Below are 27,814 nucleotides of genomic sequence, written 5' to 3'. Positions count from 1 at the left end.
TGATTTGAGCGATTGCGGCACACAAAGTCATTCCGGGCACTATCATCATGCGACTCTACCAAGGTGTTATAGAAGACTTACGGAAACTTACACTTTCGGGAGTTGTCGGCTATAGTTCTGTCAACTCAGATTGACGCCCTTACGGACCTATAAAGGTCGCAATATATCCCAGCATATGTTCTGATTATATACCACACACTTCATTATGAATCCGTATCCAAATGGTTGGCCTACCAACTGGTACCAAGGACAATACAACCCTCATGTATATGTCCCCCCCTCGTACCGCAACCAGCCACCGTATCAACCAGCAAGATGGCAAGGATTTAACTGTATGTGCCGTCTAATCTCCATTACTCACCTATAATCTGACCATGTTCTCTGCACACCCGCAGTCGAACAATCACAACCAAAATCTAAATGGCCCAGTCTCAACCCCACCCTTGCATCAGACATGACCTACGTGCGCTACGATATCCGCAAGCCCGCTCGGGAAGGAATCATGTTAACTACATGGCAACAAGTTTATCACATCCCAGCATTCGTGGCGCCTACGTATGAGATCCTCATCATCTCGAAGGCATTCCCTTGGTCAATGGTCATCCGTGCGCCTGCCGGCTCTGTAGTCACATGCGGCGCGATCTTTGAGGGATTGCATGAAATGCTACACAAGCACATCGAAGACTCGGAGTGGGCAATCGTGGCTCTTGATAAGACACGGAGGGAAGCAATCGAGAAGGCTGCGAAGGCGAGACAAGAGAAGGACAAGGATAAACGACTGAAAAGAATTGATTGGCTGGGGGACACGCCGATGTTTAAGGGGCTGGAAAAAGACGAAGAATTTGAGAAAAAGAGACATCTACCTGGAAGTGATACTGTCGCGGAGACATGGGTGGTGAGATTTGGAAAACCGTGATTGTGATGCTATTCGAATCATCATGGGAGTTTCATGATACCTTTCCTTGTTTTTTCTCGGACCCCGTGTAACGATGCCTATGCTTCTACATGCATTATGCCTTGCGACTTCCGTCACTTATTATTAGCCTCATCTGCTGTGCATCTCTTGGGAATCATTCAGATATGACACCACTGATTATCATCGAGAGTGCAATGTGCATCCATGCATGGTGCATGCAGCGCTATACCATGGCGCATCGTCAGACCCTTGATCAAATTACATCTATCATACGTACATTCTATACCCCGTTCCATTTCATTGTACGTACATAGCTAGTGGACACTGGAAACGTTGAATGTTGATCATGATCAATGGTGAATTCTTGATCGTCTACATCGGTCGCGATTCCTTACTAGGGTTAGGGTTACATGTCACTCAACATCTTTTTTTGTTTCTTCAATCTTGAGTCCAGACGCCTGGCATAAGATTGCCTAGGTCTACGCGAGCACGAAAGAAAGTCAGTCGTTCCAATACAACAAGAGACGTCTATAACAATGGTATCATTCCAGTACGCTATCCTTTTCCTTTTTCGCAATCCATATGTATGATCTTAACGCACGGTCCACAGATGTCACAGTTAGTATCTGCTATCATTCATTTCTCGAGTTACACTAACTCTAATATTTGCACCTATAACTACACTAGGCTGTAGTGACGTCGTAAAAAAGCCAAAACTCAACCAACACCACAGTTTCTGCCATGCAGCCTTCGACTGTATCGACTGCTCGACCACCTTCCACACCCCTGCTGAGTACCAGGGACACACTTCGTGCGTAACCGAAGCAGAGAAGTATCAGAAGACTTTGTACAAGGGTCCTAGATCTGTGAGTTGTCTATCCGTGCGTGTTTGATAGTTTTTTTCATGTGAGCAGGCCGGGAGCTGGGGGGCAGCACCTCGAGAGAATGGATACGGTAGGTTCCAAGGCAATGGGGGATACCAGCCGCGACCACCAACGCGTTACCAGGCCACAGGTGCCAACGGAACTCCACTGGGCACACCTCTGCGCATGTCGCCTGTAACTGTAACACCACCAGAGCCGTCAGTAATACCACCGAAGCCAATAGAGGCTCAGCCCCCAAAAGAATCAGCTCCAGCATCGGCAACGACTGAGATCAAATCACAGAAAAAGTCAAAGTCTGATTCAAAAGCTAAGGACACAAAGGTGAGTACGTGTAATTCGTTATTATAGTATGGTATTTAATTCGTACAAGGCATCAGAAAATGTCATTATTGTAGAGTCATTATCTGCACCTTCATCTCCATCACCTCAAAAAACGGACAAGAAGAAAAAGGACAAGAAACATAAAAAGTCTTCTGAGGACGCTGTAGAGTCTACTGTCGACGATACCCCAGCACCGACCGAGATTCCAGGAGACAAGGAAAAGAAATCCAAGAAGAAGGATAAGGAAAAGCGGAAAGCTGCTGTCGAGGGCGAGAATTTAGAGTGTCAGGAAACCAATGACAAAGAAAGCGACGAGAGCCAGTCGAAATCACAGAAGCGGAAGAGGGACGACGAGCCCATAGATTCAGGCACAGGTAGGAAAGATAAGAAGGAGAAAAAGAAGAGCAAGAAGGACAAAGTCGAAGAAACACCAACGAATGACGCCTCGGATCCATCTCCTACGCCAGTCGAGACCGAGGGAGAGACAAAAACCAAGAAGCGGAAAAGAGACAAGTCAGAGAAGATCCCGGACATGGACGTTGACGTAACACCTACAGATGTTCCGTCTGTTGCGCCCGTGGAAAAGAAGAAGAAAAAGAAGCACGGCACGGAACCAGTTCCTGATATTAAGGCGTCGACAATGGATGTCGATCCTCCTCCACCGACTCATGATGAGAAAAAAGAGAAGAGGAGGGATAAGAAGGAGAGGAAGGAGAAGGAGAGGAGCTCCGAAAAATCCGACAAGGCTTCGGCATGATTGGCTGCTTTGTTGAGTATCTACGAGATTTGGTTTGTGTTTTGGTGATGAGCTGCTTTTATGCGGGTTCGATGCTAGCCATTAGAAGGGATGTTGACAATATACCTGGCTCACGGCACACTGAAATGCGGTTACAGTAAGGTGTCAGGAGTCAGTACCCCAGTCGCGTGCCTCGTGATCATTGGTTTCCGGATTAGGTACGGTCGATGTATGTAGTACTGATTGCGGCAAGGGTTCGTCGTTTGCTCTCTCCCTCATCTCCCAGTACTCTCCAGACGAAGCATACCACAAATTACCATGCATGCCATTCAGGTTCGTACTATAGCAACATGGTGCTTGGAGATGGCTCAAGATCCTTTCTAGCAACAATATTGGGCCGTTCGCGACTATCTCAGCCCAGTGCGTGCCATCGCAATTGACCATCGCTAAGTCTAAGTAATGCTCAGGTCCTCAAAGAAAGCAAGTTCAAAGAGCACGGACGTATAACCCCCGGTACGTATTGCATCACCAATCACTAACTACAAGCATCCCAATCTTGCTTTCAGAGGAATTTGTCGCAGCAGGAGACTTTCTATCATACAAATTCCCAGTATGGACGTGGTACGTGCAACCAGTTCTTCAACCTCAATACAGCCTCTCAAACCACACCCCCATACTTCAGGGAAAAAGGCGACGCGTCCAAAGCCCGCGATTACCTCCCCGCTGAGAAACAATATCTCGTCACTCGTGGCGTCCCCTGCCTTCGACGAGCCACATCACTGGCTTACACAGACGCCGATGAAGACGCTGAGCGACTTCTCTCCTTCGGGGATTCTTCGGGCACTGCCGATGAGTGGGTAGAAACGCATGCAGGACGAGGGGCCACAGTGGACTCTGCTGCGAACCTAGGCGAGATCGATGATATCCCGGACTTGGATGGCGATGGACTGGCGAGCGCGATGGCAGATGTGTCGATTGTATCGGAGACGGGCGCTACGGTGGGAGAGACCCCGGATCTAGATGATATCCCTGACATGGAAGAAGAGGGGCTGGAGGACGGCGAAGATGAAGCTACGATGGCACCGGTTGTGCCCAAGGCGGGTGGCGTCATCGACGCATCGTGAGTTTTCCTCTTCGATTGTTGTTCAAGCCCGATCCTAGACAAGATGCGCAGACAGATTGGGGTCGCAAATGGCAATCTCCTACAAGTACGAACATATGACGTGATGATCACATACGACAAGTACTACCAAACTCCCCGGATTTGGCTGCTCGGCTATGACGAGGTTTGTGTCCATCGCTTCGTAAACATGTTCTCCGCTTATATCTTGTGATTCAGAATCGCACACCTCTAACACCATCGCAGATCTTCCAAGATATCTCAGCAGACCATGCTCTCAAGACCGTTACCATCGAAGCCTTCCCACACTCCTCAACGCTGCAAGCGGCTTCCGTACATCCCTGCAAACACGCAAGTGTGATGAAGAAAGTCATCGAGCGCATGAATGCAGGTGTGGTAGAAGAGCAGCTAGCTGCACGGAAGAATTCTGGCAAGCACCAAGACAAGGACGGGAAGAAGAAATGGGGTTTCGGACGCAAGGGCGCAAAGGAGGAGGGCGTCAAGAGCCCAGTGGAGGAAGAGGAAGTGGAGGGCATGCGCGTGGACTTTTACCTTGTGGTGTTCTTAAAGTTCATCGCTTCTATCGTGCCTACGATCGAGGTGGACTCGACGACTGCGTTTTGAGGTCGTTTTCATGGAGGATATATCCGCTGGATTTTTTGGTGCGGTTAACAGTAATAGCTGTGCTATGAAGGGATGGTTTGTGTATGTACCATAGAAATTATGTAGAGTTGGATGTACGCTCAAAGATACTTAAGGCACACGCTCTACCAGAAGGCGGGGTGAAAATGACGCGGTCGTGCCGCGCCTGCCGCGGCCGGCACTGACAAAACAAATGTTTCTAAATTTATTGCAGCTGAAATCTTATCCTCGTATATATATAGACTCATGCAGCGAGGATGAACCACCTTGTAGTACTTTTAAAAATTCTGTGCGGTTTATATTGACTCGAACGGCGACCGTGGTCCGACACCACTTAGGACACTAGCTAATTTTCTGTACGTGCAACCAACCATTTTTGTTATGGGTTCAACAGGCAGGCTAGCATGCCGCTGCCATCATGTCAACAGCTTTGGAAGACATATCATACGGTAAGTGATGCGTCTCATACCCACCAAACTAGCATCTTTCAGGTTTTTCAGGTCTCATGTTTATATGTACTATCTGGGCACTCACCTACAAAAAACACACGAGGGACGTCAATCGGCAGTCGCTGCAGTTTCTTTACTGAGCAATATTACGATTAGATTTTTTTTTGCGTCAGAATCGATCCTTTGGGTCGTAGACCATATGTTGGACATGTTTCGTCATACACTTTCCCCTCGTATGTACGGTCAGCTTTTTGCTGCTCGAATCCGATACAATCTACTAAAGGCTCCGAACACATAATCAATTATTCGTGTCGAAGATGGGCTGGTGAAGTCTCACGACACATTTCAAGGTGGCCCGGCAGCATTCTCTGCAGAAATCAAACAAAATATGTTCATGGCCAGGCGCAAAGACCGTAAAGATATGACCATGATATCAGCACAATCCTATCATTCTGAGGCGGCGAGTTCGTAAGTACTGTTATTCGGTCCCTTTTCTGCCCGATCAAGTCATCGAAAACCTTGGTCTATACTAACCGCTGACCAACGCAGGTAGCCAAACACACCTTGACAATTCACCCGGCTTGTTCCAGTTTTGCATCTTCCAAGGACTTTCGCTTACTTGGGTTTGAGCTTGTGGGAGATAAGAACGAATCATAGTGACACACTATAGCGACTTCTGATTTCCACGACTGGGCGTATCATGCCGTCATTCTCGATCAACATCACTGCGCATCTATGTGGTTCCGAGGAGGCTGATGCTAAAGTTATCTATAGCCATTATATAATGTAGGTGGCTAGTACCCGCACCGTCTTACTACATACCCAACTTGAAGGTATCATTTTCGCCATGGCTTCAACAGACACTGGCATGCCGCTGGATGCCGCTGCCATCATGTCAACAGTTTTGGAAGGGATCTTATATGGCGAGTGTTGCAATAAGTGTATCCGTTTCATGCCCATCAAACTGACATTTTTCAGGCTTTTCAGTTCTCATGTTTATGGGTACAATCTGGACATTCACCTATAAAAAACGCATAAGGGACGTCAATCGGCCAATCGCTGTGGTTGCTGTCCTTCTGTTTTTACTGAGTACTATGGTTAGGTTTTCGTCACTTGAATCTGATACCATCTACTGAAGACTCCCAAGCACATGGTCATAGACATTATTCGGGTCGAGGATGGCTTGGTGAAGTATCGTAACACTTTCCCAGGCGGTCCAGCGGCATTCTTCGCAGACTATACCCAAGAGACGTATGTGGTCAAGACTGCGGTGATTCTCATGCAAACTCTGCTTGCCGACGGAGGTAGTGGTAGGGTCAAAACTTCACTTGCCAACTTGAAACCCTCATAACTTATAGAAATTTCCTTTCTGACAAAAAGGTCTATCGGTGTTACGTCGTTTGGCAATCTGTCTGGGTTGCCATCCTACCATGCATGATGTGGTGTGCAATTGCAGGTTTGGTTGCCATTATACTCAGAAAGTGTGTGCTCTGACGTTCAATTTGTTTCGAAGTGTGTGGGAGTTATATGGTCTATGATCTTTCACTGGCTAGTGATGCCGAAAGTGTCTTCACTAACCAGACTGGACGTTGGGTGGCGGTGTTCATTGTCTTTACTTTTGCAACCAATTTGGTTAGTTCAGGTAATTACATTTCTGCATAAGCGCAATTTCGAGACACTCGTGAACTCAAATATGTGTAGGATTGCTGGCATACCGCATATGGACGATCGAACGCAGTGTCTCTACAATTCGTACCAGGAGGGGTATAAGGCCTATTGTGCGCGTGCTTGTGGATGCTGCTGTTTTATACTCTGCGACCACCTTCTCCGCGATAATATGTTTTGCCCTTTCGAACAATGGCACATATGTCATAGGAGACTTGGTAATTCCACTATCAACACTCGATATAAAAATCATTGAGCTTCAGTCAACTAGATCAATCCGATCATCTCGATTGCCTTCTACATGGTGTTTATTCGCATCGCAATCAATAAAGATACTCAAAAATTCCTTTCGGCTGTTCCTGGGACAGTTGAAACAGACCGAGAAACCCCGCTGCATTATCCTATGCAGACTTTGCAGATTGTATGCAGGGAGAATGAAACATCCTCCTGGCTAAAATAACGATTCATACATTCAGCCTGATACAAACCCCTTCCGTACTCTCTTGTTTCGGATGGTGGCTGCGCGTCACTCTAGGCCTCATGGGGAACACCAGAATATCTGATTGTACTTTACCTTCTACTTGTCTGAATAGGGTTCGAGATAAATTATCTGCGGAAATAGGTGTTATCAACTTGCAGTCTGACTGCTTTTGGCCAGTCATGGAAGGTCTGATGCCACGGAAATTGGCTCAGAGCTCTCGATCAGCAGTGTGCTGCTTCGGAGCACCGTGTCACGTCCGCCCATGTACTACAGATCCCATCCATGTCCATGTCGCGTCAAGCCTCCGAGTCAATTATGGCATCACGACCGCGTCGATGATTTCAGCATCCTGGTCGTTTGCATGGTCTTGCGCTCCGTTGAGATGTTATTCTGATGGATGTCTTGTACCTGAAATTTATGCACTAATAACTTCTTACCGTGTCTGTTCTGGTTAGTGCATTTGTTCGACTTGTTTCGTTGTGCGGTGTGGACGATCTAATCTAAAAATCCAGGCAAACCTTTTATCACTCTCTGACATGAAGGTGATGAGGTGGAAGTGCTTATTGTACAGGATGTCACACGTCACGATGTGCATATATAAAGGTGAGAGGGTCCAGGGAGCGATAAATTAATAATATACTCAACCAGCGCTGCGTCATATTTCAATGTAATCATGTACAAGACCGTCGGGACGTCGACAGGAACCTAGTACTAGTATAGAATGTATTTGTGATTGAGCTGGAACTAGGTTTATAATGAGATCCGATTGACAGGACCCGCCACGCGGCAGACACGGCAAGCTACGCCCAATCTGGTGACGTAGTCCAAGCAAGTACTGGTCATGGTTTCAACTCAACTCCAAACGGCGGCCTGACTGTACCGGTCCGTCATCGATTCATCGACGAGAAATGTGACAACATGTCATTTACTGAAGACCTGCAGATGTTCCTCCCGAGTTCAGTGCGCTTCTTTAATCTTACAGGCCCAGAACACCGCCGGCTGTGCGATAACGGGAATCATTTAAAAGAAGCAACACTGACAAGTTCATTTGATTGGGCTATTAATTGTATGCCGGGAGCAGCAATTGGTAGTTCACCCATAGCGCACAACATATTCACATTCTGACATGTTGCACCCACACTTCAGAGCCACTCGCCAAACAAAATTACCAGGGCTTGGGTATAAATCTGGGTCATCGGCGAACTGAAACCCCACATTCCTCCGCCCTTGCTCAGTCAATCTCGGTGAGCACTATCCAACGTCGTTCGAACTGCAACTTACCGAATCCCGCAGCCACATTGTAATATGCCTGCCCCAGTCATGTATTTTAACGTCGAAGTCGTTCAATTCTGGCAAGGGCAGAAAGAGCCCCTACAGCCATACCCACTTCACTGGGTGATCTATATCCCAACCGGTCCCGGTATCGGGAACACATACCACATACTAGGAAACATGGACACCTACACCATAGATTTCAGACGCAACCAACCATACCCAAACCCAGATGCATGGCGCGGAAGCTTCGCCGTTGGCAAAGTAGCTGCCCATCAGCTAACCCTAATGGAGCGACACCTAGCAAGCATTCCTATCGCGCGTCACGACCCCAGATGGAACTGCCAAAGCTGGGTGTGGGAGAGTCTCAGGCACCTTCGACACCAAGGTTTTAATATCAGCTGGGAGATCAGGCTTTCAGATCTTCAAACGCAGATGTACTGCTTGCTGGAGGATTGGGAATACGGCCGCATTTAAAGAGGGCGGAGATCTGGGGTGAGGGGGGTCTGTGGATGGTTGATCAAAATGTTTGATGTTGTTGCTCGGAGTGGGAACGCTCATCATAAAGTTAAGATATCAGCATCTGCATTCTGCGTCTGTATTAACACCGGCATCATAGACATCGCGAATGACCTTTATTGTCTTGATCAAAAGAGTGTATCCCTCACCGATCAAGTTCTGTCGCGCTGACAGACCGAAGCGAAGTCTTGTTTCATCGTTGTCATACCACGAAACGTGCTATGACCATCAATCCTTCGCATTAGGAGAGAGGCGACTTGCATCGCTCATGTGGAACATATGAAGGAGACGTTGTACAAGTAGTGAGCAGTACTTCAGGACTCCGATATGCGCTTGACAGAAGGGACGACCGTCTGCCTTCTATTGGTCTGTACATGGGAGACTAAGTTGAGCCCTGCCAACCAGATGTAACAGTTGATCCGAGAAATAACCACTGCACACGAATGAAACACGAGGGCGCTTTGGAATTTTGAATCAGAAGCACTGTAATCCAAAAAAATCTCAAACATTCTTGTGTCTCCGGAAACGACTAATTATAAATGATAAGTACACTCACCTCTGAAGCTGAACACATAAATTCCCACCTCGGCCACTGCCTAGCGCTAAAGTGTATGCGACACTGTACAGATCTCCCATGAGTAAAGCTTCGAGCCGACTGAGTGAAGTCCTTCACGGTGAGCCTGTAGGCAATTGGGTGACGTTACTGTGCACAAAAAGAAGTTATTCGGCCGAGTAGGAGAGTGACCCAAATTATGGCAAACAGTTACTGTCGACTCGGATCTGGGTATACAGATCTGGTACTTTCAAAATATGTACGCAAAACGACAACCAGCCTCGAATAATCCTTCACTCCTCACTGTTGTACCACTTCCCACCACACCACCTTGCCCTTACCCTTGCCCTTCTCGCCATCTACATTTTCCTCAGCCTCTTTTGCATCCCCACAGCAATCCGCATCCCCGCCCAGCATGCATCCACAAGCCCCGCACCACCCGCCATACCCATGACAAGACTCGCAGCATAATAAAAATTCGCGTTCCCACGGCCCTCGCTCACCCAGAGTACATGTTGGAGCGGGAGGAGGAGCGCAGCGTGTAGGTGGAGAAGTGTAGTGATGATGGGATGTCGGAGGTCTGGAAGAATGCGAGTGAGGTTAGTACGAGATGGGGTAGGGCTGTAGAAGAGAAGGGGACTTACAGCCATGTACTTCGGGGAAAATGGATATCATGCTTAGGAACAAGCCTGGGTCTGCGAGAGTCAAGTACGCTTTGAACGTCCCCAGGACGCCTGTGAGGAGGAACGCAGCATAGAGCGGATCATGTCTACAGATGGAGTGTATCAGAAACCATGAAAACTAGCAAGTATATATTATGAAGATTATCTTACTGAAATTTTATGCAGATAGGGTAATATGTATATGACAAGGTGGACCTAACTATGCAGTAAGATGGCATGCGTGTACGAAGAGACTGAGAACGCACAGAAAAGACCATGAGGAAGAATGGTCTGAAATGATCGAACATCTCAGTGAAGAAGTACCACCAAGGACCAGGGTTGGGCGTGAGGTCTGGTAGCGTGAGGCTGGGATGCTGTATTTATGAACCATCTGTCAAGAATTGAAGTCGACTTACGTTGCGCCCCACGACGCCCTGACCCAACTCCAGCTTCCTCCTGTGATAATGCACGCCGCGCCTACAAGGACGAGCCAGTATAGTGTGAACTCACCAAAGAGGAATGGTATGCGCTTGAGGTTGCCATGAAAAGGACGCGGTGAAGCGAGGTGAGACACAGGAGAGGAGACGAGGACCATGAAGATTGGAAGAAGTAGAAGAATAGAGGAGGGGGTAAGGTGAACTGCGAATGCGATAGCGAGGAGAGCAGAAGATACTTTGCCTGGAATTGAGGAATACGTGTGAGCCAACTTGGACGGACGCGTTGGGACGTACCTTGAGATGCAAACATGAGAGCAAGGAGGATCAGGGTATTTTCGAATGTGGATGTGGATAGGGCAAGTGATGGAAGGAGGAGGTAGGGGTTCAGCAAGTAGCTGTGCGGTGCGTTAGGTGCGTACTCGAAATATGGTAATGGATCGTACACGCTTGTGATGAGGTTTTCTACATTGGACCTCGTACCCTTTTGAGATAATAAACCCTGGCGTGCGCGCCATATGCGGAGAAGCGCCCATGCTCCCACAGCATCAGATATAGCCCATATAATTGGGAGTGGAGGTACTATGGTTGAAAATACGGAGAGTAGGAGAGGGGACTATGGCGCAGATGGTCAGCCCATGACATTTGGTCCACTGAAATGTCATACATGGTGAAAAGATCCTCCTGTATATGGATCGATATTGTTATCGAGAAGCCAGAGACCTTCTTTCACTGGCATTGACATGTATTAGCAATAGAATCGGCTGGCAGTGCTTTGGCACATACAACGAAGGTTGGAGGTCAATGGGGAGCTAAGTTGATGGTCATGTTTAAGGAGATTTTGACCCGGAAGAGGTAGAACTGCGAGCAGAAGGCGAAGACATACCAGAAATGAAAACGCTGGTGGTGTGTTCATCGCGTTTTGGTCACTTGCAGAGAGTTTCATGTACCGCTGAATATATAAGGAAAGTGTCGTTTATCTGGGTGGCAGTGTGGCAGTGCTCAACCTGGCAGTAGGACCTACACTCGCTGGGTTCAAGTAGAGGCAGGCTTTTTCCATATTTATATTGTTAAAAATGATGGAGGGTAACTTCTTTCACAGCACGGCAGGCCACCTTGATTTCACATGGTTTGATTGGATGTTGCCTCCAATATCTGCACTCAATTGAAGTCAAGCGGGCAGGGCTTTGCCATACTATTGTCTGATGGTATATAATCTCTTCTTCACCACGATGCCTCCTCCTCCAGCTTCCAGAGTCACCGCACACTACCACCGCATCCCCCATGTATTTTGCAACTCGTCCTCGATGGGATATCCCTGATCCCAACACCTTCCCTCCAGCTTTGCACAATGCTCGCTACAAGGGTTGGCCCAACCCTCCAATACAGCTTCCCAATGTCGCCCCGCCTTCGTTCAAGAAGCCCGCTGAACGGCACGTCACATTTGGCCTCAACACCCCGTCAAACCGTCGTCCCGTTGACGGTAACGCCATTCATACCCGTAAGCAACTATTCATGTGCTACATGTGGCTATCTGTCTCAACCGTTATCAGAACCTTACTCGGTTCATTTCCAACATGACACTCACCCACGCACGAATTCTGGGGCGCAAGGTATTTTTTCCCCCCATCGGTTTACCCTAAACCCATTTTTTCTGTAGGTATCATATGGCCAGTTAAATACCAACATCTCGATGTTTCTAACTCGTGCACGTGGAACGGTAGGCTACTGTGGTTGATTCCGGTTATCATACAATCTGATTCGATGATAAAGGTGGCGCTCACCAGGATCCATCTCTCCAAGGTGTTTTTGAGACGCGTACTGCAGCGATTAAACGTAAACGTCCCCGTTCGTTTAGTTACGACTGCTAAGATGTTGAATTGCGTACTTTCCTAGATGGCCCTGCACGACGAACAAAGAATTCAATCCCACTGATTGATAAGGACACACAAATCGGTGCGGTCCAGACCCACTTTGTAATCTGGATTGATCTTGATGCCTTCCATCAGCCTACCTCCTCGCAGCACCATGCGCGCAACTGGTATATGATCTGCGATACCCACCCATCTCTCTCTATTTTACACCATCATCTTCATATGCAGGATGGGGATCTGAGTTCCTTCGAGTGCCACTCACGCGAGCACGGCACAACCGAATACGACTGATCAGCCAAGACTTTCCCTGGGCATTCAACATCGGCCCTGAACCCAGTGCCGCAGAACAGGGTGTGACTTGTCTTGATGTCCTCAATGCGCTGCACGCTGCATTGCAACGTCCACTCTCAGATACAGAGTGGGGAGCCGCTGCGCAGGACAAACGAGCGAGCCTCGTCAGAGCGCGCGATCGTCGGCTAAACATGAAACCTGCTTTGTGGCTCCGATCTGTATCAAAAGCAGATGCACAACCTGCGCGACAAGAGCCTCTAATACTCCGTGTGGACTGGCTTGGGTCTCGTGTTGCGTTTGGGGGGCTCGTCAAGGATGAAGCGTTTGCGAGGAGGAGACTCATTCCAGGTGCGGGAGAGCCGCCTGAGACGTGGGTTGTGAGATTTAAGAGACTATCATAATAATCATCTCTGGACGAAATGTACATACCTTTTATGTGTCGGTTTTTGAGGTTTCGAGATATGAAATTGGTTCTGCATGTCACAGGGGCTATTGCTCCTCATATGGCAAGGTTTCCGAGACCAGGACTCTCTTACTTCAGCATCCAATTTTAACTCGTGTTCAACTTTGGCGTTCGCTTATAACTTTGAGCTTCACTGCGCGCACTAGTACTGAAGAAGAGCATCCCGCGTACATCCACGATGACGGTCGTGGGATTACAGCACTGTCACAGGTCCAGGCAACCCTTGAGTGACCTTCCTATTTTTTTAAACCGGAAATCAGATACTAGGCGCTACTTCACCTACTTCCGAATGCCGCAAGTACTCGCCACAACTACGTCTTGAATCCATACCTTCACTCTACCTTGTTTATTTTCTCGTACTGAACAGGAACAGCCCATGGGAGTAGAGGCATCGGAGGAAGTTGGAAAATGGGAAAGGGAGAGAGACGGCTGAGAAAGATGTGCAGCACATGGCATATCAGACATGTACGTGATGAAACGATTGTCTTACTTCTATGTAGATCAACGTTTCCTGTCGAGATTGTGGATGAATTAGATGGAAAGTCAAGACGGCCACTGTGCACGCGGCCGGTACGGCGGAGGTTTTCCTATGGTTAGTTGCATATATCAAGATCCGGATGTTCCTGGAAATGGTAACAGAAGATAGCATAAGGAAGAGTTCGGACGTTTCAGCCCCACCCGCAGTGCCTTACCAGCGCTACTACTGGGACGTCGTGGGACGTGCGCTAATTGCCGGTTTTGTTGCTTGACTCATCAGGATCTCCAAAATGGAGACGTGATACTAATACTATGAGCGCGTTTACTAGGGCCTGCCGCTTTAGCTCGAGACTTTGGTGTTCTAGCTCCCGCAGAGCACAAGACAAACATGCTTCAGCAAGTGCAACTTCCGGAACTTGCATGTCATGCAGGGCCTTGGAAGAGTGCAATTCGAAAGTTCAGGTAACTGCGACAACGATGCAGCATGTATTCGGTCATCCACACTATGGGCCACGCAAATCTGGCAGGTCGTTGATTGATGCGACCTTTAGGAGCGTGCGATTCAAAAGAGTGTACGGCCGTCATATAGGATGCCGGCTATATATCGGCTACCAGGAGCTCCGTTTCTCACCCTTTTTTTCGGGATGGTTCCTTCATCATATCTGGTGTTTGTCAAAGAAAGAAGGCGACCCCTTCAACTGCAATGCCCCTTCAAGTTGCAGTGCCCCTTCCAGTTGCAATGTGTCATTTCCGCAGTTCTGCTATGTCGTACAGCCAGTCCAGAAGGATATCTCATCATCAAAACTCCATTGGCGCTCGGTTGAGGTAAGGAAAGTCAGATGCATTGCACGCCTATTATGACTCCACTCGCCAGGTCTAATGCAGGCAAGTTTTTTCCGCAATCTATGTTGTCGGTACTGACATGGGTTATAGATCTTGCAGCACAGTATGCAGGTCAATTTTGTCGCACCCCAGTGTAATTGGACATACATTTTTTGCACTCAAATGTTACAGCGGTGTGCAAAACCAATAATCGCAAAAAGATTCCTTTCTGGTCAATCACCTGGCGAAAATTTCCCAGGCAATGCCCGTAAGTCTTTGTGATTTGGAACTCATGACAAGCTCTTTTATTATCAAGCGCCCATTCCAAACGGGGGCGAGTGTGTGGCTGTACTGATACGCAAATAGCACTTGTGGAACTATTTCCCTTTCGTCCATAAGATCACCCCCAATCCTTCCTCGTCACAATACCTTGAGCATCCCAAGTCTCCATACACTATCACATCCTCCCCATGTTTTCTACAGCTCGTCCCCCTTCACAGTACCAGTATGTTACCGTTAGACCCACCATCTCGCCTCCAGCCTTGCATAATGCTCGCTACGCAGGATGGGTCCGTCCCCCAATACAACTTCCCCGTGTTGCTTTTACCCTCGCTTCATCCCTATGAGGTTACTACCACCAATAGCCGTAGTTCAAATTCTAAATCTATTCGGACTCTATGCTTACTTGTTACTAGAATCTCATCCTTACGCAACTCACCCCTGCACAAATTCCAGAACGCAAGGTGATTTCCTTTTCTATGGTTATGTTTTCAAGCTTAAGTTGCTTTGTTAGCATCCGCTGATACAATGGATTATGTTGACTCTCAACCCCGCAACATTTCTCATTCATGGTCCTGGAACGGTGGGTTCTCTGTCTTCTCTGTCGTCATTTGTATACGACCTAATTTGGGTGATAAAGGCGATGCTTATACTCCGTCTCTCCAAGGTGTTTCTGAGATGCGTACCCCAGCTCAACATAATATAGATAACACTGGGCTCATATGTACGTATTCCCCTTCGTTTTACTAACTTGCAAGATGTTCAATCACATGTTTTCCTAGATGACTATTCTACACGACAAACGATGCCTTCAAACCTCAACATCCAAAAGGGTACGCCTTAAGCGCACTTATAGTTATAGATCCATTCTTATACCTCCCATCAGCCTGCCCCCATCCGTTTCTTGCGCCACCATCCGCGCCATTGATATACGACCTGCGCTATGCGCCCACCTCTCTCCGTTTTCTATCGCCACCTCCATTTGCGGGCTGCGGGTACGAGTTCCTTCGCGTCTCACTTACGTCAGAGAGGCCTAGGCAGATACGGCTCATCAGCCCATACTTTCCTTGGGCGTTTGACATTGGCCCAAGTGCCGGAGAAGAGGCTGTGACGTGTCTCGACGTTCTCTCTACTCTGCACGCTGCGTTGCAGTGCCCGCTTACAGACACCGAGTGGGGAACCGCTGGAGACGATAAACGTACAAGTCTCATCAGAGCACGCGACCGTCGTCTGTGGATACAGCTTGCGTTATACGGGAGCTCAAATCCTGCACCACACACTAGACCCACAGCGCAGCGAGAATCACTGCTACTCCGTGTCGACTGGCTTGGATCCAGCGTTGCATTCATGGGGCTTGTCAAGGATGAGGCTTTTGCGAGGAGAAGACTTATTCCGGGTGGTAGGGAGCGCCTTGAGACGTGGGTGGTGAAGTTCCGGAAATTATGACACTGAAGGTTCGGAGTAAATGTACATCACAGTTCCCACACATGGACACAGATTAGGGCACTTTTGGAGATGATCAATGTGCTAGTCTTATTGGAGCATGCAATAGCCTAAGGAAACAACCTGTGTTAAAGGGGAGCTCGAATTCTGCTACACAAAATAAATAGGTATCTATTTATGTGGTGAACTTTTCATTTAACGCTGAGACACCACATCATGGGCCTATGCAGAGAGCCGCTGCTACTCCGAGTCTGTGTCAACTGGATTCCTGGGGCTTGTCAAGGATGTTGCGTTTGCGAGGGGTAGACTCATTCCGGGCGGCGGGCAACCACCTGAGACGTGGTCGGTAAAGTTCTGGAGACTGTGACATTACGTTCGGATGACACGTGCACACCTTTTATTAAGGTTGTTTACCGAGATCTTGGGACTGGCATGCCCGACGTCGCACTGGCAGGGGTTATCGCATGTAGAGTTATTATGTAATAGAACTAAAAACATACTCCGGATTAGGTCGATTGCGATGATCGGACTTCAATTGAAGTTCAAACAACGCGTGTCTTTTCTACAGTATTCTGCAAACAGCTGTAAAATTTATGCTTAAAGTTCGTCCTAGGATCTGTGTTGCGAACTTCTGACCTTACTCTGACATGCAGGCAATTGGCCAGTGCTTTGGATTTCTGCAATTGCTACCGTTTTCAATTACTAGATTTTTACTTTTGGGTTACTTTACAATACGATCTCGCGTGCAACTCACGTGATGGATCATTGCACCAACTCTTCTCTGACACTTTTGACAGATCGGCATCATCTTTGTTGGCATGCATAGTGGCACTGCGCTAAGACGGGAAAATGCGCTATGCTATTTGAGGACTTTGTAAGAAACGGACGGAATCCCAAGTTCAAACGGAACTCTCTCAACTCGAAACTATATAACGCGGACGATCCTCTCAATCACAATGCCTCTTCATCCCCCTTATGCTTTCTACAACCTGTCCCCCTTGGCCCTCCCAGTGGGTTACCTGTGATCCCGTTATCTCAGGCTTGCCTCCAGCTTTTCACAATGCTCGCTATGCAGGGTGGCCCCAGCCACCAGTGCAGCTTCCCTATGCTACTTCACCTCAGTCAACTGCACGGCATGAGGTTTCTGTAGTAAACAATGTCCCCTCGCATCGTCCGCAGGTTAACGCTGCCCATACCCGTGAGCTGTGATTATTTTCCATGGCTATCTGCTCTGCTCAGCTGTTGTTAGAGTCTTCAAGTTATTCTGTTTATCCTCAATATGAACCCCCTTCACGCATGAATTTGGCGGTACAAGGTACTCACCTTTCTCATAGTCACACTTGGAATCCAAGCTCAATTTGTTCGGCTAGCATCCCCAGATACAATAAGTCCTGTCGACCACAACATCCCCAGTTTGCAGCCATGGGATAGTGGGTTCTTTGTCGTTAAATATGATCACCATATGATCTGACTCGCCTGATATATAAAGGTGGCGCGAGCGCTCTATTTATCCAAGGTGCTGTTGATATGCACGCCAGGACTTCGACACGATGAAGAGAACATGCGGCTCATATGTACGTGTCTTGGTTTTACTAACTTGCAAGGTGTTCAAATATCTCTTCCAGATGATCATTCTGTGCCACGAACAGTGTCATCAAACGTCAATGAAACCCAAAATGGTATGCGTCAGATACAACTTGTGATCCCGATCGTTCCTCATACCTCTTATTAGCATATCCCCACCCGCTTCTCTCGACGTCATTCATGCCACTAGTAATGTACGACCTGCGCTTCCCGCCTGCATCTCTCGCTTTTCCATTGTTATCTCCATATGCAGGCTATGGGTACGAGCTGCTAGTATTCGTCCCACTCACCCCAGAACGGCCTAGACAGATACGGCTCATCAGCCCAGATTTTCCCTGGACATTTGACATTGGTCCTGACCCTAGTGCCGTGGAAGAAGGCGTGACGTGCCTTGACATTCTTGCTGCCCTCCATGCTGCATTGCAGCGCCCACTCACGGACACGGAGTGGGGCACCGCTGGACGTGATAAACGCGCGAGTCTTATCAGAGCACGTGATCGTCGCCCAATGATACAACCTGCCCCAGTACTATCCCTTCCGGTGCAATCGGCACTCCAGGGAAGTCGGCAGGTCACACATTTTGGCAGGAAAACGTTACGCTTTTGTTACAAGTAGTCACATTCCGTCACACCAAACCCTGCGAAAAAGCGTGACTGCCGACTTCTGTGGGGTGCCGATTGCAGTGGAAGGGATAGTACGTACCAGACCAACAGCGAGATCTGCACCCGGTGCATCAGCGCCAAATCCTGTGCAGCGAGAAAGGTTACTGCTCCGTGTCGACTGGCTTGGATCTCGTGTTGCGTTTTCAGAGCTTATCAAGGATGAAGCATTTGCAAGGAGCAGACTCATTCCGGGTGGTGGGGAGCCACCCGAGACTTGGGTGGTGAGGTTTCAGAGGTTATGATTTGAATGTCCGAAGAAAGTGTACGAGTGTCTATGATTTTGACCAGTCTTGTCTTGCCGAGAAGCATATCCTATGCCCGTGACAGTCCCTGCCGACGGTTTTTATATTAAAAGTATATACATGCTGCTATCTAAAGGAAGAGGCACAAATCTGTCAGAAAGAAATTCTGAGTTCAAGGAGAAGGTACGCGCCTAACTCAGAGGTTCGAGTGGAGCACGCTTGCCGCGAATTGATTCCGCAGGGTCAAACGCTCCGTCCTTATGTGGAAAGAAGAAAAAAATAGCACAGGCGGACATTCCCGAAGCACAACGTCAAGTTCCGACTCCCGGCGAGTCTCCAAACGAGGGGTGTCTTGTGCAAGATCCGTGTATTGTTCGTTCCTCGTTCACACGTCCCTCTCGTCAATACGAAAGAACTCATCCACCGGGTGCCAGTAGAACTTCAACAAGTATTCTTGCTCATCGTTGGCGACGTGCTAGACTGTCCCAGCATATTCTCAATTGGAGGTGGTATCATTTCAATCATTAATGTTGTCACCCATCCCCTGCTATTAACCGAGGTGTACCACCTTTGGCGGGTTCTTGCACGGGTTTGTCACGCATCCAGGTCGTGTTCTTCGGACGAATTCGACCATTCAGGCCATTTCTTCCACATATCCTCAAGTGATCGCTTGCCCACTCTGGTAAATAGCCCTCGCCCTTCTCATTGCCCAGAAACACAGGGATCGCTCAGAGTTGGACTACTCGATGGTGGATCGTCGAATCATCGCACATATTTCTATGTGCAAAAATCTAAATCTACATCATCTCCACTTCCAGGCTACTTTCCTGTGAGACGTCTGTTCCATCAAAATGAATTTTACTTGTCTGGAGATCTTCGTGGTGGATGAAATATGTGCCGTTGTTGCAAGTGATTCGGCAACACACACGCTTGCCTTGAATCGATGAACCTCCAATCAGTATCTCGTTGTTGAATCTCGACTTTCTGTGAGGTTTATTGGGACCTTCAGCCGACTTCATCTTCTCATGTTGCGGAAATTGACTTTAGGAGGACCACCAAACAAGCTGGAAGCCGACTGTCTTTTAATGGCGCTGAGAGTTGCATCTTTCCATGTGCCGGAGGAGTGCGGTCCAAAAGTTTAGGTGACTGCGACGACGACGACGACGACGCGGCATATTCGGTCATCCACACTATCCACGCAATATCCACGCAAATGTGACAGGTCCTTACTGCGACCTTTAGGAGCGTGCAGTTCAAAAGATTTCGCGGCCATCATATATGATGCCGGCTGTCAGCTATAGCTCCGTTTCTCACCGTTTTTCGGGATCTCCATTGTGATCCTCTATTCTAGTCTGTGCTTGCCAAATTAGAGAGAAGGCAGCTTACCCGCAGTTCTGCTGTGTCGCCCAGCTAGTCTTAGAAGGTTCTCTCATCTTCAGGACTCCATTGGCGCTTGGCTGAGGAAGAAAGGAAAGTCAGAACCCAGGCAACGACAGGTATATCGTATGCATATTCGCCGGGTCTAACGCAAGTAAGGCTCTTTGTGCAATTCGTGTTATCGGTACTGACATGGATCATAGATCTAGCACAGTATGCAGGTCAACCTTATCGCACCCCCGTGTAATTGAACAATACGTGCATTTTTTTACACTCAAATGTTAAGAGAGGCAATGCTCTACTATGTGATATTCCTGTGTGCCGTACTGATTTGGAACTCATGCCAAGTTTGGACACTCTTATCGTGACATCTGGGCGTGCTCGTAACCCCGATATCCCTGTGGCAAAAGTGAAATGGTAACCTATTGCTCTGTCACAGAAGTTTCTAATGTATTTTTAGCCAAGTAATGCGGGGTCATCCAAGCGTATATAATCCTTCCTCACTACAATGCCTTGAGCATCCCAAGTCTCCATACACTATCACCTTCTCCCCATGTGTTCTACAGCTTTCCCCCCTTCGCAGTATGTTACTCTCAGATCCACCACCTCGCCCCCAGCCTTGCACAATGCTCGATATTCAGGATGGGTCCAACCCCCAATACAACTTCCCCGTGTCGCATTTACTGTTGATACCTCCTCGCGTCATCTCCATGACGTTACCACCACCAATGGTAGTTGCAGTTCTAAATCTATTCGGCGCCATGCTCATTTGTTACTAGAACCTCATCCCTATACAATCTACCCTTACACGAATTCCGGAGCGCAAGGTGATTTCCTTTTCCGTGGTTCTAATTTCAAGCTTAATTTGCTTTGTTAGCATCTGTGGGTCTTTCTGACTCTCAACCCCGCAACGTCTCTCATTCATGGACATGGAACGGTGGGTTCAGATCATTATATGACCTAGTCTGGGTGATAAAGGCGGTACTTATACTCCGTCTCTTCAAGGTGTTCCTGGGACGCGTACCACAGCTCAACATGATACAGAGAACGCAGGGCTCATACGTACGTGTTCTCTTTCGTTTTACCAACTTGCAAGATGTTCAATTGTACGTTTTTCTAGACCGCCATTTCACACGACGAATGATGCCATCAAACCTTGACACACAGAAGGGTACGGTTTAGACGCACTTGTGGTTATGGATTGATTCTTATTCATCCCACCAGCCTTCCCGCATCCTTTTCTTGCGCCACCATCTGTACCATTGATATACGATCTGCGCCATCCGCCCACCTCTCTCCGTTTTCCACCATCATCTCCATTTGCGGACTGTGGGTACGAACTCCTCCGCGTCCCACTTACGCTAGAGAGGCCCAAGCAAATACGGCTCATCAGCCCATACTTTCCCTGGGCGTTTGACATCGGCCCAAGTGCCGGAGAAGAGGTTGTGACGTGTCTCGACGTTCTCTCTACTCTGCACGCTGCATTGCAGCGCCCACTCACAGACACCGAGTGGGGCGCTGCTGGAGATGATAAACGTGCGAGTCTTATCAGAGCACGCGACCGTCGTCTAAGGATACAACCTGTATTGCACGGGAGCTCAAATCCTGCGGCACCCGCTAGACCCACAGTAAGCTTTGAGAAAGCTGTGCCGCGGCAGCAGGAGCCACTGCTACTCCGTGTTGACTGGCTTGGATCCAGCGTTGCATTCATAGGCTTAGTCAAGGATGAGGCTTTTGCGAGGAAGAGATTCGTTCCGGGTGGTAGGGAGCACCCTGAGACGTGGATGGTGAAGTTCCAAATATTATGACTCTGAAGGTCCAGAGAAAATGTACAAACGTCTTACTATTGGCTATTTTTATCAAGATTTTGTGACCGTTGCGAACTGCCTGCATTGAAATCTAAGTCGTGCAACAGCTCCTGATGACGAGAAGGATCTTTCTGTGGACATTGTGCGGGCACCATAAAGTGTGATGATGGCAATGCGGAACACGTGAATTCTGACATCGGCCGTCGTATCATGGTATGCAAAATATAATATTGAGCGCTGGCTCATCGACACCAACTAGTCAATCAGAACCGTGCGAGTTTGTCTCAGCCCCACCTGCATGTCGTTCCTGATGCTCTCACGTCCTATATTCGTGCTCGGATCTCAATTGCCGTCTCAATTGATTGGGATTAGGATTCGCGCGACACCGACTCCGTTCCCCTCGGTTCTTCTAGTATCTAGATCACGCCGTGGTCCGCAGCGTCCGCTACAACAAGGTTTCTACTGACACAGGCGGCATTTTGCGACTTAACTCCAGATTGAAAAAATGTTGGTCCCGGCTCGAGCAACCATGTCTGTCTAACTTTGGTCTAACTTGATTTTACTATCACTGGCAGCCAGCATCGAACATGTTTATTTCCTGAGGGAAGTCCTTGACGCATTGTACACAGTACAGCTACCTTCTGAATCCAAACACATGCTCCCTCCTTCATCACTCTGTGATTGGACTGTGTCCCTTTGTGACGCCATGAATGCTGTGGTGGACGCTCTACCGGATATGGGCTGATTATGACCCCACTGCCAGTAGTCGGCCTATGGCATATCAGTGAGTCTAGATTCTGGTAAAAAGCTCGTCCCACGATCCGGACCATGACTATGATTATTGTCTAGGAAGCCGTGGGGCACTCCCAATGCGAGTTGTGTGGGAACTCAGAAGGGAGCTTATGCCAAACTATTTTCCCGTCTTTGTCGGGTTGTAGATGCACTTTCCCGGGATCCCGTTTTCGCTCCTTGTTCACTGCCCTTCATGTAAGGTCCTGCTGACATTGCACGGTCGACGATTCCCAAGTAAGTAAATTCAGGACCAGATCAATGGCATGGTACATAGTACTGACCGATGAACGTCTCACAGATCCACAACCTCGTACCCATTAGGATTTATTTTCGCGCTTAGATGTCCTTTCCGAGTTCTGCCAGAGCGTTTCAGGGCTTCATACGCGAAGTTGGGTCCAGGATCTCATTTTCCTGTGGACAGACTTACTTCAACAGGCCATGTCGCGTACTACTATACAATTTCCTTCGCATATGTCTTCACCCCGATCCTTGCTCACCACGATATCTGGCTGTCTTGAGTATTCCGAGCCCTCTTCACTCATCCATGTCACTTCCCCATGTTTTCTCTAACTCATCACTGGCAATGACATTGGCCTACCTCTGATCGCACTATCTTAAAGCATTCAGTCTTGCGCAATACTCGCTATGAAGGATGCTTCAACTCTTCACTATGGCTTCCTCGCTTCATTGATGTTTCAACACATTGTCTGCATGAGGCTAACACTAGCCATGCCCACGAGCTCTGATTCTTGTTCTAAAGCTCTTTGTTCAACTGCTACTAGAACATTGTCCTGTTCACCCTCAGTATGAAGCTCGCCCTCGCCCAATTTTTTGGGCGCAAAGTAGTCACCTATTATTTGGTTCTACGTTTAAGTTCAAATACTCAAATTTGTCGTATTCTATCGGCATTCGCAGATGTAACGAGTCCTCTTGACTCTCAATGTTGCAACGTCCCTAATTAACAAACTCATTCCGGGCGGTGAAACAAAGTCCCAGAGAATGACTTTGAATGTCCTGATATAGCATGATCTTCGCGATGGGTCAGCCTATGCCAGTGACATATATCCATATGGTGCATTAGATTTCCCGGGCCACCACCTGGTCACCACATGTGATCCCTTAGATCGCTTAAAGTCCTCGGGCCATCGAATATTGTCCATTGGATCTCTGCAAAGTCCCGAGCTGTCAATGAAGGTCGCTGAGCTAACGCCGACATAGAAATAAGTAGGACGGGCACTGGCGAATTGAAAGTCGCGTCGTTTTCAGGAGATGTTTGACCGACATTGGCCCAATACTCATTGTACAAAGAGTAGATACACTGACAGGACCTAGCGACTTGAGTACTTGTCAGGTGCACACTGGCAACGCTGAGTGAGGCCTGCGGGGGGTGGTAGTGCAGGTCATAATCAAGAAGGAACAGTTGTCTTCCTTCTATATGATCTAACTAGGGGAGACTACTGGATGCAAGCAAGTGTTTGCTACCATTTGCATAGCTTATTACAGTAGGGTAGACCGCAGGTAATTAGCGTTTATAATCTGGTTGAGACTACACCAACTTGAACTTCCGTCTGTCAGAGGCAAGCACATTGCCAGCGGCCACGTCAGTCTAGCACTCAGCTGCATTTGCTGCGCAGTGCTGATGGGTGCCTGAGTGAATGACCTCACTGGAATGATGGGCTCGGGAACGACAGACTGTGTTATGTTTTCAGTTAAATTCGGTACCCCGGATCGGCTAATACAATTGAGGCTGTAAGTAGATGACATAGTAGCATGGTATTTACAGCGGGAAGTTCCATATGGAAATTCGAGGCTAGGCCTAAGCTCAACGGGTGCATTCCGAGTTGCGATAGCGTATTGGGGCGTGAATTTTACACTTCGAATAAGTAGCGTGTGCCAAAGTGATGGTGCGAGAGTTTGAGTGGGCCGGGTATGATGCATCTGATGGTGTGGTTATGATGCGTGTGGGATAGAATCTGGAATCTTTGCGAAAGCTATATTATGTAATATTCGCCGTTGAAGGTCCAGAATCATAATATGAACTTCTCATAGTAACGCATCTGACGTCGCATTCGTTCGTCCTTACAAATGGATTGAAAGTGATCGCCCTGGGAGCCAAACACTATTTGCGAGGACATTTGTGTTCGAGTGGGTAAGAATGTGACCCGGTAAGGATCAAACATATTCCATGGCGCGCTCAAAGCTTCGGACACGAAGGATGAGGTATGTCGCTGTATTGTGTATTGAATTCGGAAGCGTAGGAGCAAGCTTACAGCAAGGTGTCGAGTGTTCCGGACTCCGCTGGGGAAGCCAGATCTTTGTGTATCACGTCCGGGGTCTTGCGTAGCAATCGCTCGTACTTGACAACTTCATCGGGGAAGCCAGATCTTTGTGTTTCACGTCCGGGTCTGAAGATCTGAAGTCTCAGCCGGGGTCTTCGTACCTTCTCGAATCATGATACTATAACGTTAGCTCTGGCAAGGACTCCGAACTTAAAGCTTAAAGGAGCGAGCGACGCTATGATTTTGCTGTGATTACCTCCAGAGTCTACAGTCTAGTAACGATACCAAGGCTATAATTATATGTACGCAATTTCTGTGTTGCACAGGTTATTGAAGTAGTATACCATAACCTGGTTCCGGGCTTTGGCCGGGGTCCTTCGAACCGTGGAGATTGAATATGAAATACCTATTTACCCTCATGCAATCTCTTATGCCTGAAAACTATATAACGGGGCCCTCCCCGCAATGCCTCGAGTCTCACAAGTCTTGATACACCATCGTCATCTCCCTGATGACTTCTACAATACATCCCTCTTGGCACTCCCAATGGGTTACCCGTAATCCCACTATCTTGCCTCAAGCTGTTCACAATGCTCGCTACGCAGGGTGGCCCCATCCCCCAGTGCAGCTTCCCCATGTTACATCACCTGCACGGCATATTACTGTAGCAAACAATATCCCTTCGCGTCGTTCGCAGATAAACGCTGCCCATACCCGTGAGCTGTGATTATTTTCTATGGCTCTCATGCTCAGCTGTTGTTAGAGTCTTCAAGTTATCCCGCTCATCTCCAATATGAACGTCACTCACGCATGAATTTGGGGGTACAAGGTACTCGCCTTCCATAGTCACACCTAGAATTCGAGCTTAATTTGTTCGGCTAGCATCTGCAAATATAATAAGTCCTGTCGACTGCAACATCCCCGATTCGCGGCCAATATGTACGCATCTTGATTTTACTAACTTGCAAGGTGTTCAAATATCCCCTCTAGATGATCATTCTGTTCCACGAACAGTGTCATCAAACGTTAACGAAACCCAAAATGGTATGCCTCAGACACAATTTGTGATCCCCATCGTTCCTCATACTCCTCTCTCATTAGCCTATCCCCACCCATTTCTCTCGATGTCATTCGTGCCAATAATGTACGACCTGCGCTTCCCGCCTACATCCCTCGCCTTTCCATTGGCATCTTTATATGCAGGCTGCGGGTACGAGCTACTCTTCGTCCCACTTACCCCAGAACGGCCTAGACAGATACGGCTTATCAGCCCAGACTTTCCCTGGACATTTGACATCGGTCCTGACCCTAGTGCCGGGGAAGAAGGCGTGACGTGTCTTGATGTTCTCGCTACCCTCCATGCTGCATTGCAGCGCCCACTCACAGACACGGAGTGGGGCACCGCTGGACATGATAGGCGCGCGAGTCTTATCAGAGCACGTGATCGTCGCCCGATGATACAACCTGCATTGCAGGGGAGCTCGAATTCTGCGGCACGCACCAGGCCAACGGTGAGATTTGCACCCAACGCATTAGTGCCAAATCATATGTCCATGCAGCGGGAGAGGTTACTGCTCCGTGTTGATTGGCTTGGATCTCGTGTTGCGTTCGCGGGGCTTATCAAAGATGAAGCATTTGCGAAGAGCAGACTCATTCCGGGTGGTGGGGAGCCACCTGAGACTTGGGTGGTGAAATTTCATAGGTTATGATTTTGAATATCCGAAGAAAGTGTAAGAATATATTTACTGGTCAATTGTATTGGTATAATTTGCGAAGTCGAGTGAAAGTAAAACTTATAGACCGGGGTTCTTGTCTGTGTGTGCCAGCCGCCCGGCTAGAATTTGAGCAATGTTTTGATTAAATTTGATTACCAATCGTGAGGTGGCTGGCCCTGCATCCTCTAGAATCACCTCCGACGCCCGCCTTCCTGCCCGCCATGTCATTTTCTTAGAAAATGGAATACCAACAACCATGTTAACTGGTTGTTGTTGCAGTTTTCGCCGAAGGTCAAATTGTTCTGGTTGTCAGAAGTGTGTGGTCGTCGTGGTAAACGTTGACAACGGCTGATGGCAGCCTGGTACACTCCCAGACTGGACCCTATCAGAAGAACAAAAAAGTGCTCTTGCGCAAGATCCATGCATTGTTCATCCCTCGTCCACATGTCCTTCCCGTCAACCTCTCATTTATCGGCTGCCAGTAGAACTTCAACAAGTATTCTTGCTCATCGTTGACGGCGTGCTAGACTATCCCAGGATCTTCTCATTTGGAAATGGTATCATTTCAGTCAATATTGTCACCCCTCCCACGCTCAGATCGTGTTACGAGTTCGACCGTCGAGGGCCAGGCTATTTCTTCTACATATCCCCAAGTGCCAATTGCCCGCTCTGGTAATCAGCCCTCACCCTTCTCATCGCTCAGAAACGTAGGGAGTGCTCAGAGCTGGATTACTCAATGGTCGAATGTCGACTTCTTGATCCTCCTTTCGAAGAGGAGACGTAGGGAATCGGTGGTTATGTCAATGACTGGAGTCAAAACTTCCACATTGAAGTGTTGCTGGACAGACTTCCGCACATCTACTGAATCACGGAATCTTTCTCGCCTACGTATCGATACTTGCTATTGCTATGAACATGTCCAAATCATCGCACATATTTCTATGTGCAAAAATCTAAACATACGTCATCTCCACCTCCAGTCTGCTCTCCTGCGAGACATATAATTCATTTAACATTATACTTGTCTAGAGGTCTTCGTGGTGGACGAAATC

At 48.1% G+C, this 27,814-nt stretch overlaps 12 protein-coding genes across 12 annotated transcripts; 11 read left to right on the top strand and 1 right to left on the bottom strand.

Moving 5' to 3' along the window:
- Nucleotides 1-191: 191 nt before the first annotated feature.
- On the top strand, nucleotides 192-1,277 carry F5891DRAFT_1025881 (uncharacterized protein). Its single transcript, XM_041361391.1, has one exon. It carries the CDS (start codon nucleotides 455-457, stop codon nucleotides 914-916), a length of 462 nt encoding a protein of 153 aa, XP_041227447.1. The 5' UTR covers nucleotides 192-454; the 3' UTR covers nucleotides 917-1,277.
- F5891DRAFT_1025880 (uncharacterized protein) lies at nucleotides 837-1,277 on the top strand. Its single transcript, XM_041361390.1, has one exon. The coding sequence runs from the start codon at nucleotides 1,006-1,008 to the stop codon at nucleotides 1,228-1,230; it is 225 nt and encodes a 74-aa protein (XP_041227448.1). The 5' UTR covers nucleotides 837-1,005; the 3' UTR covers nucleotides 1,231-1,277.
- F5891DRAFT_1025879 (uncharacterized protein) lies at nucleotides 1,273-3,067 on the top strand. The gene is made up of 5 exons (XM_041361389.1): nucleotides 1,273-1,466; nucleotides 1,527-1,534; nucleotides 1,604-1,782; nucleotides 1,831-2,121; nucleotides 2,171-3,067. The coding sequence occupies exons 1-5, from the start codon at nucleotides 1,453-1,455 to the stop codon at nucleotides 2,876-2,878; spliced, it is 1,200 nt and encodes a 399-aa protein (XP_041227446.1). The 5' UTR covers nucleotides 1,273-1,452; the 3' UTR covers nucleotides 2,879-3,067.
- F5891DRAFT_1025876 (putative E2-like enzyme) lies at nucleotides 3,068-4,858 on the top strand. Its single transcript, XM_041361388.1, has 7 exons — nucleotides 3,068-3,190; nucleotides 3,242-3,277; nucleotides 3,325-3,370; nucleotides 3,424-3,478; nucleotides 3,540-3,977; nucleotides 4,032-4,143; nucleotides 4,197-4,858. The coding sequence occupies exons 1-7, from the start codon at nucleotides 3,176-3,178 to the stop codon at nucleotides 4,599-4,601; spliced, it is 1,107 nt and encodes a 368-aa protein (XP_041227445.1). The 5' UTR covers nucleotides 3,068-3,175; the 3' UTR covers nucleotides 4,602-4,858.
- An 823-nt stretch (nucleotides 4,859-5,681) lies between these two features.
- On the top strand, nucleotides 5,682-7,529 carry F5891DRAFT_189250 (uncharacterized protein). The gene is made up of 8 exons (XM_041370843.1): nucleotides 5,682-5,991; nucleotides 6,047-6,165; nucleotides 6,216-6,383; nucleotides 6,449-6,524; nucleotides 6,582-6,710; nucleotides 6,770-6,951; nucleotides 7,005-7,298; nucleotides 7,356-7,529. The coding sequence occupies exons 1-7, from the start codon at nucleotides 5,916-5,918 to the stop codon at nucleotides 7,191-7,193; spliced, it is 939 nt and encodes a 312-aa protein (XP_041227444.1). The 5' UTR covers nucleotides 5,682-5,915; the 3' UTR covers nucleotides 7,194-7,298; nucleotides 7,356-7,529.
- A 530-nt stretch (nucleotides 7,530-8,059) lies between these two features.
- F5891DRAFT_1025861 (uncharacterized protein) lies at nucleotides 8,060-9,325 on the top strand. Its single transcript, XM_041361387.1, has 2 exons — nucleotides 8,060-8,977; nucleotides 9,050-9,325. The coding sequence occupies exon 1, from the start codon at nucleotides 8,520-8,522 to the stop codon at nucleotides 8,961-8,963; it is 444 nt and encodes a 147-aa protein (XP_041227443.1). The 5' UTR covers nucleotides 8,060-8,519; the 3' UTR covers nucleotides 8,964-8,977; nucleotides 9,050-9,325.
- Nucleotides 9,326-9,917: 592 nt separating this feature from the next.
- Nucleotides 9,918-11,570, bottom strand: F5891DRAFT_1127862 (GPI transamidase subunit PIG-U; the record flags this gene model as incomplete). The annotated part of the gene is made up of 9 exons (XM_041364226.1): nucleotides 9,918-10,138; nucleotides 10,203-10,327; nucleotides 10,392-10,440; nucleotides 10,483-10,586; nucleotides 10,637-10,898; nucleotides 10,952-11,052; nucleotides 11,101-11,270; nucleotides 11,322-11,386; nucleotides 11,441-11,570. The coding sequence occupies 9 exons, from the start codon at nucleotides 11,568-11,570 to the stop codon at nucleotides 9,918-9,920; spliced, it is 1,227 nt and encodes a 408-aa protein (XP_041227442.1).
- Nucleotides 11,571-11,798: 228 nt separating this feature from the next.
- Nucleotides 11,799-13,329, top strand: F5891DRAFT_188654 (uncharacterized protein). Its single transcript, XM_041370839.1, has 6 exons — nucleotides 11,799-12,155; nucleotides 12,208-12,267; nucleotides 12,315-12,374; nucleotides 12,428-12,490; nucleotides 12,551-12,610; nucleotides 12,664-13,329. Exons 1-6 carry the CDS (start codon nucleotides 11,939-11,941, stop codon nucleotides 13,218-13,220), a joined length of 1,017 nt encoding a protein of 338 aa, XP_041227441.1. The 5' UTR covers nucleotides 11,799-11,938; the 3' UTR covers nucleotides 13,221-13,329.
- A 1,854-nt stretch (nucleotides 13,330-15,183) lies between these two features.
- Nucleotides 15,184-16,558, top strand: F5891DRAFT_188759 (uncharacterized protein). Its single transcript, XM_041370841.1, has 4 exons — nucleotides 15,184-15,443; nucleotides 15,501-15,584; nucleotides 15,643-15,693; nucleotides 15,747-16,558. Exons 1-4 carry the CDS (start codon nucleotides 15,389-15,391, stop codon nucleotides 16,304-16,306), a joined length of 750 nt encoding a protein of 249 aa, XP_041227440.1. The 5' UTR covers nucleotides 15,184-15,388; the 3' UTR covers nucleotides 16,307-16,558.
- A 720-nt stretch (nucleotides 16,559-17,278) lies between these two features.
- F5891DRAFT_1277340 (uncharacterized protein) lies at nucleotides 17,279-18,919 on the top strand (the record flags this gene model as incomplete). Its single annotated transcript, XM_041370263.1, has 7 exons — nucleotides 17,279-17,501; nucleotides 17,553-17,618; nucleotides 17,674-17,733; nucleotides 17,842-17,877; nucleotides 17,929-17,982; nucleotides 18,036-18,449; nucleotides 18,625-18,919. 7 exons carry the CDS (start codon nucleotides 17,279-17,281, stop codon nucleotides 18,789-18,791), a joined length of 1,020 nt encoding a protein of 339 aa, XP_041227439.1. The 3' UTR covers nucleotides 18,792-18,919.
- A 1,833-nt stretch (nucleotides 18,920-20,752) lies between these two features.
- F5891DRAFT_1186892 (uncharacterized protein) lies at nucleotides 20,753-21,976 on the top strand (the record flags this gene model as incomplete). Its single annotated transcript, XM_041366756.1, has 6 exons — nucleotides 20,753-20,899; nucleotides 20,948-20,995; nucleotides 21,046-21,109; nucleotides 21,174-21,230; nucleotides 21,289-21,339; nucleotides 21,393-21,976. The coding sequence occupies 6 exons, from the start codon at nucleotides 20,753-20,755 to the stop codon at nucleotides 21,974-21,976; spliced, it is 951 nt and encodes a 316-aa protein (XP_041227438.1).
- Nucleotides 21,977-25,472: 3,496 nt separating this feature from the next.
- F5891DRAFT_1025811 (uncharacterized protein) lies at nucleotides 25,473-26,515 on the top strand (the record flags this gene model as incomplete). Its single annotated transcript, XM_041361386.1, has 5 exons — nucleotides 25,473-25,763; nucleotides 25,811-25,876; nucleotides 25,930-25,986; nucleotides 26,038-26,091; nucleotides 26,149-26,515. Coding segments are annotated over exons 1-5 (749 nt in total), but the record flags the coding sequence as incomplete, so codon positions are not given.
- Nucleotides 26,516-27,814: the final 1,299 nt, after the last annotated feature.

Source organism: Suillus fuscotomentosus, assembly GCF_016647785.1.
Source record: "Suillus fuscotomentosus strain FC203 chromosome Unknown F5891scaffold_19, whole genome shotgun sequence".
NCBI lineage: Eukaryota > Fungi > Basidiomycota > Agaricomycetes > Boletales > Suillaceae > Suillus > Suillus fuscotomentosus.
Note: the sequence above shows the minus strand (reverse complement) of the source record. Positions and strands in the feature narration are given on the sequence as shown.

What these genes read in the sequence shown, in the direction of transcription:
- F5891DRAFT_1025881 (XM_041361391.1), top strand. Translation starts at nt 455, where the DNA reads ATGACCTACGTGCGCTACGATATCCGCAAGCCCGCTCGGGAAGGAATC.
- F5891DRAFT_1025880 (XM_041361390.1), top strand. Translation starts at nt 1,006, where the DNA reads ATGCATTATGCCTTGCGACTTCCGTCACTTATTATTAGCCTCATCTGC.
- F5891DRAFT_1025879 (XM_041361389.1), top strand. An exon ending in TGTACAAGGGTCCTAGATCT is followed by an intron (nt 1,783 to 1,830) that starts GTGAGTTGTCTA and finishes TCATGTGAGCAG; the next exon opens with GCCGGGAGCTGGGGGGCAGC. An exon ending in CAAAAGCTAAGGACACAAAG is followed by an intron (nt 2,122 to 2,170) that starts GTGAGTACGTGT and finishes AATTCGTACAAG; the next exon opens with GCATCAGAAAATGTCATTAT.
- F5891DRAFT_1025876 (XM_041361388.1), top strand. An exon ending in TTCGCGACTATCTCAGCCCA is followed by an intron (nt 3,278 to 3,324) that starts GTGCGTGCCATC and finishes AGTAATGCTCAG; the next exon opens with GTCCTCAAAGAAAGCAAGTT. An exon ending in AAATTCCCAGTATGGACGTG is followed by an intron (nt 3,479 to 3,539) that starts GTACGTGCAACC and finishes CCCATACTTCAG; the next exon opens with GGAAAAAGGCGACGCGTCCA.
- F5891DRAFT_189250 (XM_041370843.1), top strand. Translation starts at nt 5,916, where the DNA reads ATGGCTTCAACAGACACTGGCATGCCGCTGGATGCCGCTGCCATCATG. An exon ending in TTTGGAAGGGATCTTATATG is followed by an intron (nt 5,992 to 6,046) that starts GCGAGTGTTGCA and finishes GACATTTTTCAG; the next exon opens with GCTTTTCAGTTCTCATGTTT. An exon ending in CCGACGGAGGTAGTGGTAGG is followed by an intron (nt 6,384 to 6,448) that starts GTCAAAACTTCA and finishes TCTGACAAAAAG; the next exon opens with GTCTATCGGTGTTACGTCGT.
- F5891DRAFT_1025861 (XM_041361387.1), top strand. Translation starts at nt 8,520, where the DNA reads ATGCCTGCCCCAGTCATGTATTTTAACGTCGAAGTCGTTCAATTCTGG.
- F5891DRAFT_188654 (XM_041370839.1), top strand. Translation starts at nt 11,939, where the DNA reads ATGTATTTTGCAACTCGTCCTCGATGGGATATCCCTGATCCCAACACC. An exon ending in CGGTAACGCCATTCATACCC is followed by an intron (nt 12,156 to 12,207) that starts GTAAGCAACTAT and finishes AACCGTTATCAG; the next exon opens with AACCTTACTCGGTTCATTTC. An exon ending in TAACTCGTGCACGTGGAACG is followed by an intron (nt 12,375 to 12,427) that starts GTAGGCTACTGT and finishes TCGATGATAAAG; the next exon opens with GTGGCGCTCACCAGGATCCA.
- F5891DRAFT_188759 (XM_041370841.1), top strand. Translation starts at nt 15,389, where the DNA reads ATGGATTATGTTGACTCTCAACCCCGCAACATTTCTCATTCATGGTCC. An exon ending in TCATTCATGGTCCTGGAACG is followed by an intron (nt 15,444 to 15,500) that starts GTGGGTTCTCTG and finishes TGGGTGATAAAG; the next exon opens with GCGATGCTTATACTCCGTCT. An exon ending in AAACCTCAACATCCAAAAGG is followed by an intron (nt 15,694 to 15,746) that starts GTACGCCTTAAG and finishes ACCTCCCATCAG; the next exon opens with CCTGCCCCCATCCGTTTCTT.